Genomic DNA, 14,532 nt, shown 5'->3' with positions numbered 1-14,532 from the left:
CACACACACACACACACACACACACACACACACACACACACACACATTCATTTCAGATAGATTGATTCTTTTGCTCCAGAAATGTTACAGAAGAAAATCCCCGGCTTAACTCTGAGGCCACTGGATGCCCTGCAGGTCATGCACATCTACACCAATACCCCGTCTCTCCGGAGCTGCCACCACCTATGATCCTTGTGCCCACAGAGCTCCACGTCCACGTCCCCTGTCCTGCACTTTCTTCACATTTTTCCTCCATCTCCAGGGTGCTGTGTCTGTTTTTTGACCCCACTTGGAATTCAGCAAGGTTCAGGGTTTTTTTGAGTCATGGTGAAATGCAGACTTCCAAGACTAAACTTTCCATCTACTTCCCCAAAATGAGTCCTATGAACCGCTGAGGAGGTACAGTATTGTGGGTAACTGCATGGGTCTGGATCAAACTGCCCAGGTTGAGCTCCAGCTCTGCCACTTAGTAACTGGGACCTTGGATGAGCTGCTCCTCGAAAATGTTAAAAATAAAACCAGCCGTTTACTGAGCCCTTGCGCTGTGGCAGCCACTGGGTTAACTGCTGCAGATTTATTATTGCATTTAATTCTCATCACAACCATTTGAAATGAGCGATACCCTCCTTCTGCAAAGGAGGAAACTGAGACTTAGAGGAGTAAAGTAACTGTCCAATGTCACACAATTATTAAGTGGCAGACATGGGATTTGAATCCAAGACTGTCTGATTCTGAAGTTGTTCTTCAATCGTGCAATATGGCTCTCTAAAAGGGAAACAGTCAAACCTATTTTACAGAAGTACCATAATGAGGAAAAGTATATACTAGATGCTTAATAAATAGTAACTAAGGTCGCTTTTGCTATTAATGTTCTAACACCCTGTGATGTGACTGTTTTGTTCATAGAGTCAAAGAAGTCAAAAGATAGCATCAAATACCTAAAAGGAAAAGGTCTCCAAAATGAAGAAGTATTTGCTGAGATGTGGCTCTAAGTCAATAAGGATAGAAAGAGAGAAAGACACTATGAAACCGAATTAGAATGGAAAACCCTAGATAATAAAAATGGCTTTAGTAGTTTTAGCACAGGCAGGCACCTTGGATCATCTATACAGCACCCCTGTCTAATAGATAAAGAAACAAGATCTGAGGTGAAGACACTTGCCTAAGACCACACTGTTAGAAAACATCAGAGCTGGGTTTGGAGGCCAGTACTCCAGGGGAAGTGTTGATTTGGGGTTTCAAGCTCTCTTCCTAATGACTCTCATCATTTACCCAATTGGTCTGATAATTTTCAATCATCTTTCAAACAAGGAGAGTTTGTAGAGCTACTGCTTCTTGCTTATTACTATTGTGCAAAATGCTCTTAGTACAAAGGAAACTTAAAGTTCAGTCACTGACTCCACAAAAGCTACAGTGTCCTTAGCAAAAATCAATCCTTAAGATTATTAGGTAACAAACAGTTCAGTGCCAGGGTACACAAAGACTGATGAGAGGGAGAGGGGAAGGAGGCAGGGGAGGGAAAGAGGGAGAGGAAAAGAGAAACATCAAAGACAGACAGGATAGAGGCAATTATAGCTAACATTCCTGCTTTATTTCTTCCCTTAGCACTTAACACCATCTGCTATACTATATATTGAAATTATCTTTATCATGTGCCTCCCTACACTAGATTGTAAGCTCCATAAATGCAGGGATTTTTATCTTTTTTTTTTTTCCCCACTGTTCTATACCCGGTGTCTAGAACAGTGCCAGGCACAGTAGAGGCTCAATGGTTATTTGTTGGATGAATGAATCAAATGAGCAAGCACTGACCACTTACCATATGCTCTGTGCTAAGCCCTTTTAATTTTCCAACAACACTATGAAGGGTTTTTTTTTAATTTATTTATTTTTATTTATTTATATTTTGGCTGCATTGGGTCTTTGTTGCTGTGTGTGGGCTTTCTCTAGTTGGGGCGACCGGGGGATACTCTTCGTTGCAGTGCGCGGGCTTCTCATTGCGGTGGCTTCTCTTGTCGTGGAGCACGGGGTCTAGGTGCGTGGGCTTCAGGAGTGGTGGCACGCAGGCTCAGTAGTTGTGGCTTGCGGGCTTAGTTGCTCTGCAGCATGTGGGATCTCCCTGAACCAGGGCTCGAACCCATGTCCCCTGCACTGGCAGGCAGATTCTTAACCATTGCGCCACCAGGGAAGTCCCAAGGAGGTATTATTATCTTCAGTTAACACATGGGGGAAATGAAGTCTCAGAGGATTTTAAACGACTTGCCTAAAGTTACAGAGCTATTGAGCATCAGAGCCCGTTATGGAAAAAGGTACTAGGATAGAGACAAAAGGAGATTGTTGTTGTTATATGGTAACATAGTTAATGGCACCTTATAGAATCAAAGCATTTCTTTTTTCTTATGAAAAGTTTCAAACATATGGAAAAGTATAAAGAATTTTAAGGGAACTCCCTGGTGGTCAGGGGTTAGGACTCTGTACTTCCAATGCAGGGGGCAGGGGTTTGATCCCTGGTTGGGGAACTAAGATCCCGCGTGCTGCACAGCACGGCCAAAAAAAAAAAAGAATTTTAAAATGAACGCCAGTGTACTCAACACCAAGCTTTATAATATTTTAACATTTTACCATATTTGAATCATATTTTTAAATTGAAGATAAAAATGAATCCCCTGTGTTCCCTTCCTTAATTCTACTTCTCTGCTTCCTGTGTTCATGCCCTGATGTAATCACTGCCGCGAATCTGGTATTTACTGTTTACATGCATTTCTATACTCTTACTGCCTATATTTATATATCCATAAAAACACATGATATTGTTTTTTATTTTCAAACTTGATAGAAATGGTACCATACTTTACAGAGTATTCTACAACCTGCACTTGATACTTTGGGTGTTTTTAGGTCTATCCACACTGACACATGTAGGTCTTGTTTAATGGCCATTGTGTGACTATGCCACGATTTATTTGTCCATTCTCTTGTCGATGAAATTTAGGTTATTTACAGTTTTCACTATTGGAAACTGGCTCTAATGAATATTTTTTGTACCTGTTGCCTAGGTACAAAAAATACCTGGCTCTAGGACCAGAGGTGGAATCAATGGGTCCAAGAGCACCTGCATCTTAAGTCTTAATGAGATAGTGCCACACTGCTCACCAAAATCTTCTACATCCTTACTGGTAGCATAGGAAATACAGTATTTGCCATCTGAAGGGTATGAAATGTTATTGTCTTTATAAGTTGCAGTACGCTAATTACTAGAAAGGTCCACCTCTTTTCATATGATATTGCCCATTTGAATTTCCTCTTCTGTGAACTGTCTATTCATATTCTTTGCCCATTTTTCTACTGGGGTATTTGTCTCTTAAAAATGTATTTAGAGGGATTTATCATATATTCTGGATATTAATACTTTGTTCATTATATGCATTGCAAAATATCTTCCCCCTTTCTGTGGCTTTTTTTTTTTTTGGCCACACCATGCGACTTGTGGGATCTTAGTTCCCTGACCAGGGATCGAACCCAGGCCCTCAGCAGTGAAAGTGTGGAGTCCTAACCACTGGACCGCCAGGGAATTCCCTCTGTGGCTTTTATCTTTTAATTTCGTCTATGTTGTGCTTATTAAACAGAAATTTAAAATCCGAGTACAGTCAACTTTGCCAATATTTTCCTTATGATTTATCCTTTTTGGTACTTTTTTAAAGAAATAATTTCCTATTCCAAAGTCATAAACTTATCATCCATATTTTCTTCTAAAAGGTTTTAAGTTTTGGTTGTTTTTTTTTCATTTAGATGTTTCTTTTCAGAAGGGGAAAATTGTTTCTAGGGAAGGGGTCTAATTTTATTTTATTTATCCTAAAATGCGTGTCCCAGAACCTTTGTCCACTGATTTTTAATGCCATATCTCTGTCACACAGATCATCTGTACAGTCCTCTTGTTGAGACAGAAAGGCAAGAATTTGATGAGGCAAAGACAAGTTTCATGTCAGTCTGTCTTGGGCATCTCTGCTATTTCACTACTCTTTGTCTAGCACTGTTAGATGACCACATTGTCTTACTCCTTAATAAACCTGAACGTCAGGTAAGCAAGTCCCTATACCTGTTCTTTATTACTTTCAAAATGCCTTTACTATTCTCAGGCTTTTGCTTTTCTATATGAATTTTAACATCAGATTTTCAAAATCAAAGGAAGAAAAAGTTAAGAACCAGATGGAAATTCCAATTGATTTATGTATTTGAAGGGCATATCCTATTCCAGATATGAACAGGGTATATTTCAGTAATATTTAAAAATTTTTTTCCTTGAAGGTCTTAAAATAATTTTTGTTAGAATTTTTTTCTGGGCACATTTCTATTGCTATTGTGAATGGGATATATAGATATAGATATATAGATACACAGAGACAGATATTTTCTAGTTAATGGTAAGAATGTCAATGATTTTTAAAAAACTGAATTCAGTAACCTGCCTGAATTCTTATTTGTTCTATTAGTTTGTAGGTTCTCTTTTTCTTGTCAGCCATCATGACATGTCTAGAAATAAAGACAATTTTGTGTTTTCCTTTTCAATTCTTATATTTCATTTCCTTTTCTTATTGCATTGGCTAGGACCTCCAGTACGTATCTATCAGAAACAGCATTAGAAGGCATTTGTGTCTTATTCATGACGGGAATGGGAAAACTTCTAAAGTTTCACCATTTGGTATATTGTTTTCTGCAGATTTTTGAATGCTCTTTAACATATTAAATAAATTCCCTTCTATTCCTAGTTTGCCAAGAGTTTTTAAAAATTATACTTGAAAGCTGAACTGTATCAAATACATTTTTTCCTTTGTATCTATAGAGATGAACATATGACTTTTCTCTTTTAATTTGTTAATGCAGTATGTTAAATAGTAATTTTCTGACTTTGAATCATACTTGAATTCTTGGCATAGGCCTCATTAACCATGATTTAAAAAAAAATTTGCCCTGGATTTGATCTGCTAGTATTTTATTTAGAATGTTTTCATCTATATTTATGTGTGGTTGAGTCATAATATTCTTTTCTTCTACAGCTCTTCCAAGATTTTGAAACTGAGATTATATTAGCTTCATAAAATTAACTGTACAGCTTTCCTTCTTTTGTTTTCATGTTCATTTTCATAAACTAAGGATTTTATGCTTCTTAAAAGTTTAGTAAACGTTGCAATTTATGCCTGATGTTTTTTGAGGGAAGAGACCTTTTCATTTACTGTGGTTATTATTTGATCTTATTTCTAGCATCCTGTTTCATATTTTGAGTTTACGATCCTTTTTCTAAGCTTCTTTTATCTTCTCAATTCTTGCCATTTAAGTTTTCACATTTTTCCATTTTTCTTTGGTAACTTATGATTCTATTCTTTTAGTGATGATCATATATCCAAACATCTATTAAATCCAAACTATAAATTTTTTTCAACAAAGTCTACAGTTATTTAGTATTTCAAGACAAAGACCTTAGCATGCGTTAACTATTCCTTAAAGATTCTCTCCCAGCTACCCTGTGTTTTATTGTTTCCTGGAATTTGGTTTTACTTTCTTGAAACACACACAAATTAGTTTTTAAATTACAACCAAAAGTTAATTACATTTGCTTATATATTTTAAAATTTCTCTCATCTTAAAACAGGGCTCCCAAATTCTTTGACACTCCTTCCTGGGAAAATTGTGGGGCGGTGTCTATGCACTTCCTTCAATCTTGGTAGGTTTGTGACTGCTTTGATCAACAGAGTAAGGGGGAGTGAAACTTTCACTTCTGAGATTGGGTCATAAAGGCAATGCGGCTCCCCCCTCGGCACACTCACTCATGGGGCCTAAGCTTCCATGTGAGAGGTTCAACTGGCCAGAGGCCACTGTGTGGTAAGGAAACTGAGCCACATGGAGAGGCCACCTGAACACACTCCAATCGGCAGTCCTAGTGTTCAAGTCATCCCAGCTCAGGCACCAGACACGTGAGGGAAAAAGCTTCCAGAGGATGCCAGCCTCCAGCCGTCGATGAACTCCAGCTTTTGAGTCTTCCCCTCTGAGGTCCCAGACATCATAGAACAGAGACAAGCCATCCCCGCTGGACCCTGCCCAAATTCCTGACCCATAGAATCTGTAAGCATAATACTGTTTTAAACCACTACACTTTTGTTAAGCAACAACAATAACTAGAATATTGTTGTTTCTTGTAACCCAGACCTTAGCTATGGTTTTATTTTTCTTCTTATTGAAATCCATTCTTTAATTTTTTTTTTCGCGGGCCTCTCACTGTTGTGGCCTCTCCCGTTGTGGAGCACAGGCTCCAGACGCGCAGGCTCAGCGGCCATGGCTCACGGGCCCAGCCGCTCCACGGCATGTGGGATCTTCCCGGACCGTGGCACGAACCCGTGTCCCCTGCATTGGCAGGCGGACTCTCAACCACTGCGCCACCAGGGAAGCCCCCATCCTTTAATTTTATTTAAGTGAAGTTCTATGGGTGCCATATAGTTCTCTTAGTTTTTGTATAACTGAATATGTCTGTGCTTTGCCCTCACTCTTGAATAATGGTTGACAGTTCTTTGTTCTCAGCACTTAAAAGATATTATTCCATTGTCTCCTGGCATCTCTTATTACTCATGATTGTCTAATTATTGTTCTTTTCTCTCATAGCTTAAAAAAATTTTTACTCTATCAATATGGTTTTAGAAAATCCATCAATGAGGGGCAAACAAATTTGTCTAGCCTTTTTGTGCCATGCATCTGAGCCCAGGATATTTGTCTCAGTTGTGGGAATTGAAAAAGCATGGGTTTTGTGGTCATGCACATCTGATTTTGAAACAGGGCTCTGCCACTTGCCATATTGATTTTGGGCAAGAAAATTCTCCAACTCAGTAAAAAGGTACCTATTATTATCTGCCTTGCAGAGTTGATGTGAGAATTAAATGGTTCTATGTGCTTCCTACACATTTGTTATAAAGAGTAGCATTATCCTGCCTTTGCTTCATGTTCTATCACGACTTCCTTGTCTGTTATATTGAGGGCAGTAATAGTGGACCTCATAAGTTGTTGTGAGAATTAAATGGGAAAGTGCCTACTGTTATGTCTAGTGTACACTAGTCCCTGAATAAATGTTACTTTGCTTTTCTTATTACTATTCAGCTGGAGGAAGTTAAAGAGGCCTTGGCAGTGTGGCTCTAGCATGGGATAGATCCCCAGGGGAGCTCAGCTTAGTTTGCTGTGCATCCTAGGCAAGCCCCCTCTCCTCTCTGGGTCTCTTGCTTCTTCTCCCGAATACAGGGAAAGCAATTCCTGCCTCCTGGTGCTTGGAGGGGGCCTGAGAGACATTTTGAATGTCAAGATCCTGCAATTTAGCAGGTTCTGGGTAAGAGAGCCAGGCCAGGACATCTAAACATTGAGAAGCAGTCTGGAGGCTCCGTCCGTCATGGCCACTTGGCCTGGGAGTTGATCCCATGTGGCCTCCCCGGCCCCGCCCGAGTGGGTGAGCTTTGATGCTAGGCCAGAAAACAAGCGTGTAAAAAGGTGAAAACCTGGGAAATGATATGTAGCCCTGCCCCCTTGGCCGTCAAACCCGAGGCAGCCTTTCACAGCATTTCATGCTGAAGCACTTCCAGGAACTATTGTTGCCTTCCGGATGTTCCTAACAGTGAAACAGGGGCATCTGGTAAAAACCCATAGTGAAAGGTAAAGGCACCTGCACTGACTTGGGATCCAGGTATCCTACGAACTAAAATCAGAGCAGTCAACTGAAAATATGTTGTTGTTGCTTTTTTTAAATAGAACCTCTAATTTCCTCAGCCCCGTTAGGATGAAAAGTTCATTGCCTGCTACCCTACCTTTGCTGACTAATTTTGCTAGAAAGTGCTGCTGCAGCAGAGAAAGAAAGTCTGGCTACTTTAGTTCACCGCATAGGCTCTTTCAGTGAAAAGGAATTAGGGAGAAAAGAGTGAAAAGGAATTAAGGAGAAGAAAGGAGTCAACTACCTTTGAAAGAGGCTGTTCTGCGAAGAGGTGATAGAGTCCCCCCGTGGGATCATTGTGATATTCCACACGATCATTGTGACGGTCAGCCTGCTACTCGGACATACAAACCCCGCACCATTCACAGCTACCAGGATCGTGTGGGAGTTATAAGATATATAGAGCTGGCCCCTGTGCTTGGGGGAGGGGCCAGGGAACAGAGGGCTCTTTTTCCTAATTAGCTGTTTTTATACAGGGAACACATGACCCAAACACAACCACCAACTGTGTCTTTGACATATACAGGCAGAAAGGGGGAGCTGGGCTTTTGTCTGCCGCAAATTCTTTCAACTTGCCTGTCACCCCAAGCTGTAAAACTCAACAATGAGTCGGATGAGCAGGACCATTTCAGATAGTTTGCTAAATGGACTTGGAGACAGGTATTATTTCCATCTGTTCAGGGTTGAAAAATACTGTAAAAGTGAAATTGGGTTAATATCTTTTTTCTTTCCTTTTCTAAAAGATTTGTGACCATGTTTGCCATTTGCCTGAGTTTCCAGTGTATCTTAGAATGTACGTGGTTCAAAAAGAAATAAACACATTTTAAGGAATAATATTTCTTAGTAATAAATTCAACCTATTCTAATTGTTCTACTTTCCATAACATTGACTGTTAACTTAGTACATACAAATGGATTTCAAAGGCTATTACAACACAGACTACTTTCCCTGTCTAATGAAGGGTGTTTGATAATATACAGTCAGTATAAGAATCAGCAACTTGAAGAATAAGATATAAAACAAGGAAAGGGTGCTTGCTTTGTGGATGTATATATACTTATTTGTGCGGTATCGTTCTTCTTTGATTTCTGAAGCAATGAAAAAAATCTCGAATATTTTTCACCCATCAGCTTAACTGAAAGCAGTTATGCACAAATGATCTTCCCAGAGCCACAGGTAACATGTGCTAACACTAACTATGCTGAACTGGAAGCCATCAAAATGCCATGCCTGGTGGCACTGCCCAGGTAGCAGTCACCAGAGCATTTCCATATACAGCTCAAAGAGAATTTCCATCTGTAGCCATGGTGCAGGCAGGTTCAGAGAACTTCCCAACGCTGAGATTAAAGAAATCCACAACAAAACGCTTCTCCAATTGGGTAAACACAGTCTTTCATGGACAGAGCTGTTTAGAAAAAATAGTGCCTTCTTTGTTTCACCACATATTCACTGCATTGTATAGCACAACTGGGAAATAGTGACAAGACCATAAAAAGCTAGATGGAAAAGTGTCAAATTAAACCCAGAGCAAAACCCAGAGCTGATTGGCTTAATTGGAGATAATGAGAAGCAAAACCACATCTCTACTTGCAAAGTAAAACAGAGAACTGAAGCAATTACCCAGAAAATTCACAAACAGCCCTTTGCCGAAATGCCTAGAAAACTGAGGCCAAAGTGTTTTGAGATTTCAAATGTCTGGATAATGCCTTAAAGTTCCACCTCACTTTGCTAATGATGACCCGGACTCAATGCGTATGCCATTCTTTCCAGTGAAAAATGGCATTCACCCCAAGTCGGTGATTAGGTTCCTGCCCGCAGAGACTACCGTAAGCACCTCCGGTCAGAGATTTCAAGTCCCGTTAAACTGGAAAACAGGAGACAAGGACTTGGGGTAGGGATGTGTCCTGGAGGTGATGAAAACCCAAGGGGTCAGTGAAACAAAAGGGAAAATGAATGCAAAAGTCGTTTACTGGGGATCACACTGGGGCACGTTATCAAAGAAAACTTTACCCACCACTGGCCTGTCAATCAAGCCGTTTGCAAATTTTGCACTTGGAGGCTTCTTCACGTGCCCAGTCTTGGCAAATCCACACTATGAAATTTGGCAAAATAGACCAGTGGAAGCAGCCATGACTGGGGACTTCCAGAAAAAGGGGAGCACAGCCACTGCTATTTACTCCTCTTTAAACTCAAATAATGTTATCTGTGTGCAAGCCTCTCGTTTTCAGATACGTATACTTCTCCTTTAGCGTGCAATGCCATCTTTCTCCCTGAAAGTCCTAACAATATCGTGTCCCCCCAGAATAGAGAATGTTTCCGGGTGATGTCCTTGTGGTCTCAGAGACAGCAAGACCATGCCTGACTCCGGAGAGATGGACTTGGTACATGGAGCCCGGAGAAGACGTGTTTGGATGTGGGGAGGGCTGGGGTGGCCTTACCGAAGCTGGGGGCACTGTGCAAGGTCATGTCCCGGATCACCCTTGTGCCAAAACAGGACCACATCAAGAGGAACTGCTGGGCCACCTTCTTCAAGGACCCTTGCCTCTTGGCAGCCACCTACAAGAGAGTGAACGGCTGTATGCGTGGTTGATTTGACCTTCATTTATTACTGTCTCTTATTGAAATGACAGGAAGGCTTCGGGTCTCTAAGTTCAATGTTATAGACTTTTTATTTTTAACAGCAAAAACACACTTTAAGAAATGAAATCTTATGTCGAGACTCAACAGGTACAACCGCTAGGAGAGATGCTGACCTGGTTGAACCAGGGGAGGGAGACTCTAAGAGTCCTGCCTCGTGACACCCCCCTCCCCCACTCCTGAGGGGGGCCCAGGCCTCTCCTTGCATCCCTAGGGCTCCGAGGCTGCCGAGGAAACACTCAGCTAGCTCACTGCGGGGCTCTGTATTACCCAAGCGCCATCAAGGCGAGTGATGGGCTGCCACACCCGGGCCTGCACCTTCCGCTTCAGCTTACCAACCTTCACAACACACCGGTCCACCATGGTGTCCAGCCACTCGATGTAGGACTCGATGGGAGACTGCTCCTCCAGGAGATGGTCGAACTCCTGATACACTGTCAAACAGAGGAGACCCCACACACCATGCAGTTGTGTTTAAACACACACAGGTGTTAAAAGAACAAAGGAATACAACGGAATAAAATAAAAAACTCCAAAGTCTTAGCAGGGTATTCAAGGATTTAGAGAATACACCCCAACTTACCTTTCCAGGCTCATCCTCCATGCCTGTGAACACTTTAAGCCCTGGCCACCCCGGGTTACTTGCCATCCCCGCTTTTCTCAGGCAGTTCCCTCTGCTTAGACTGTTTAGTCTGTCATGAAACAGCTGAAATGATCCTCCGATGAAATCCTATTTACCCTCCCATGCCCCTCGCCGGCAGAACTGATCACTCTCCCTCTGTACTTTCACAGCACTTTACTATTTGCATTCTACCTTCACTGTATCACTAAGAACACTGCTATAGTTAGGGGTGTGCATGGGCGTGTCCCCCTGCTACTTCTTTGCCTGATAGCTTTATTAGCTGGCACATTACCTGTGCTATAGCTCTTATCCAGTATGCGCTTGCTTGCATGACAGGGGAGATGCACTGCTGCTCTCTTGCTCTCTGCCCCATGGTAAGGCACATTTGACCATTCAAATGTTTCTGAACCACAACCATACTGGACAAGCAGCCTAACCAGCCTCTCAGTGCTTGACACATAGCAGACGCTTAATAAACGTTTGTGTAAAGGAAACCATCACTGTGCCCTCCAGTTTCCATACTGGTCAAAGGAGGATCATCATATCACTTTACAACCTGTCTTCAGGTACAAGTCAAATCATTGAGTATAGAAGGATTCTGTAATCAGTGAAGCACTGCAGAAAGTAGAAACATTGCTGTGGTGATCTCCAATCCGGAACATCTCCTCTTACTACATTTCTTTGTGTTTTTGTATGTGAAGCTCAATAAATCAAACCACGATTCAGGATTCACATGTTCCTACAGTTTTCATTTGTCTGAGCAGCTTTTGTTGTCCCATTTTCCAGGACTGGCCAATCTGCTCTATTTTACTTAACTGATAACTGCTGCAAGAGGTCAGCTTCCAGGACCCGAAAACATATACTTTAGAATGAGAAAGGACTTTACAAAACCCATTTAGTTGATCTGTCTCATTTTATAGGTGAGGAAGCTATGTCTTAGAGGTCAGATGACCCCCTCAGAGTCAGAGGGTGAGTTGGTGGCAGAGCAGGAACTGGAACCCAGTCTCTGACTTTCCCTCTGGTGTTCCTTCGCTCTTCACGGCACTGCCTGTGCGTCTGAGCCACTGTGCTTCAATCCGTGATGATAAAGATCGAGATGGCAATGAAAGTGCTAACTGCCAACATTTACTGAGTGCTTGCCGCAGGCCAGGCACTCTCCTAAAATGTTTTCTACGGGCACACTCTGACCTTAGACTACCCCTAGAATGTGAATGTCATGAGGCCAGGACCTAGAACAGTGCCTGGTACACAGTAGTTGCTCGAATGTTTGTTGAAAGGATGAACGGTCCACGGAGGTAGGTACTATTATTACCCCCCCACACACACCCAGCCTTTTGACAAATGAGGCAGAAGAGGCGCACAGAGATGAGTGACTTCCGCAGCTGGTTAATGGCAGAGGCAAGTTGCAAACACAGCCTGCCTCAAGTGCTTGCCTCCCAACCTCTTCTCTACACTAGCTCTACGCTGTGTGCCATGTATGTGGCACACATTGTCCCATTTCATCCTTTTGCATTATCCCCATTTTACAGATTTGGAAGCCGAGGTCACAGCGCACCAGAACCAGGGTTTGAATCAAGGTCTGTCGGGCATCCCAACCGCATGCTCTTACCACAGCCCCACTTAAGACTCATTCTAATCATCATGCTCAAGTCCCAATGTGTACTTTTTAATTTAAGGTAAGTCAGGCATCCCCAGCCAGCATCTACATCATGGATGTGATGGTAACCCCCTAAAGCAAGAATCTGCAGACTTGTCAACTGGTTGTAAGGAAAGGAGGGTGCAGCACACAGGTGCCCCTAGTCCTATTCAAACCGACCTTTGGTCCAGCTCATTGTGTTCAGGGACTTACTTCCCAGCTGTCTGGAAGGAGCAAGGATGACACCCGCGTGCCAGGCCACCTGCCTTCAGGCTTCCTCAATCCCCCTCATCCCGGCACTGCATCACATAGTATGTCCTCTTTGGGAAAACGCAACCATTTGGAAATTACTTGTTCAACTTCTGATTTGCCATTAACTCTAAGCTCCACGTGGCAAGGGCAGTGTCCATCTTATTCACTGCTCTTTGCTCAGCGTCTTAACACAGTGCTAGACCCAGGACAGGCATTCACTAAGTACCAGGTGGGTTGCACTGAACCTCATTATGACTCCCTTCCTCTAGAAGAATACAATCACAGATTTAAAGGACAACATTCTGGGCTTCCCTGGTGGCGCAGTGGTTGAGAGTACGCCTGCCGATGCAGGGGACACGGGTTCGTGCCCCGGTCTGGGAAGATCCCACATGCCACGGAGCGGCTGGGCCCGTGATCCATGGCCGCTGAGCCTGCGCGTCAGGAGCCTGTGCTCCGCAACGGGAGAGGCCACAACAGTGAGAGGTCCGCGTACCGCAAAAATAAACAATAAAGGACAATATTCTGCCCCCAGCCTAAGAAAGCCAGAAGAGAAAGCCCCAAAAGGTTCTTTCTTGGAGAAGCAGCAGTGACCTTCGTGCTGCTCCAGCAAAGGCTCAGAGCCTGGTCCCTAAAACAAGCAATGGTGATTGTATTTTTCCTTATGAGTCTGGGTCACATTTTCTTCCCCCCATGAAAGGTGCTGAGGGGAGAAGAGAGCTGAGTCTAATGCTGCTAGGAGTGGTTAGCAGAACCAGGAAGTTGGATCATTGTGGGCTTCCACCCATCTATTTGGTCCTCTACAAACATTGCTGGCCTCCGCCTCTACCCCTGGCCCTGTGTGAGGCCCTGGGGACATGGCCATCAGGAGTATAGCTAGCACTGTTAGGGGGCTCTTAGCCATGCTTTCCATTGCCTTCCAGAAGGAAAAACACAACAGGAAGCATGACTGTAAGCACTTGGAAAGATCCTGGAACCTCTAAAGCTTGCCCACATCTCGTTATTTTTTTCTCCTCTGGCATGCACAAGTGCATGGCGGTGACACCAAAACTAGACCTGGGTTCCAGGTCTAGCTCTGCTACCTCGGGAAAGGTTCACCACCTCTCTGGGGCTCAGTTTTCTCATCTGTAATATGGGGCTGATAAGTGCATCCTCCCCAAAGGGTTGATGTGGAGATTGAGATCATGACACAGGACCTGGCATAAACCAGGCACGCTATCAGCTGAATTATTATTTGTCACAATCTCTAAAATTCCTAACAGGGGAAAGCAGGCTGGAGGCTGTTGCACAGGAAGAAATAAGAGCCTGAGAGGAGCTCTGGGGTCACTAGGAAAGAAGAAGCCCCAGGGAAGGTCCACGTGATCCAGTGCTTCAGCTGCTCCATTTGTTTTTGAAAAGAGGTCTCTAATAGGAACATCTTAGAGAACTCTGTTTATAAACATGACATGCTTAGGCTGGATGAAGAAAGTTTTCCTTCAGGGCAACAGTGTTGAGGGGGCGTAGTAGAAACCTAAGGGGCTTGGGGCTCTCAGAAGACTAGGCCCCTCTTCTCGGGGCGGGGGACAGCCACTCTGCAGCTTCCTGAATGTCACTATTAGGGCCTTGGGCCTCACCCCATCCAGAAGGCACAGCTGCTGCCGTATCCCCCA

At 43.1% G+C, this 14,532-nt stretch overlaps 1 protein-coding gene across 2 annotated transcripts in view; it reads right to left on the bottom strand.

Moving 5' to 3' along the window:
- RFX4 (regulatory factor X4) overlaps nt 1–14,532 on the bottom strand; it is a 166,796-nt gene that overhangs the window by 25,063 nt on the left and 127,201 nt on the right. For both annotated transcript variants that reach the window (XM_060025537.1, XM_060025538.1), the window contains 2 exons: nt 10,716–10,810; nt 10,178–10,295 (listed from right to left, as the gene is read on the bottom strand). In XM_060025537.1, coding sequence (XP_059881520.1) covers nt 10,178–10,295; nt 10,716–10,810 — 213 coding nt within the window. The remainder of the gene's footprint in view (nt 1–10,177; nt 10,296–10,715; nt 10,811–14,532) is intronic.

Source organism: Delphinus delphis, chromosome 11, assembly GCF_949987515.2.
Source record: "Delphinus delphis chromosome 11, mDelDel1.2, whole genome shotgun sequence".
NCBI classification, from domain to species: Eukaryota; Metazoa; Chordata; class Mammalia; order Artiodactyla; family Delphinidae; genus Delphinus; species Delphinus delphis.
The sequence above is the reverse complement of the archived record's forward strand: the minus strand, read 5'-3'. Positions and strand labels throughout refer to the sequence as shown.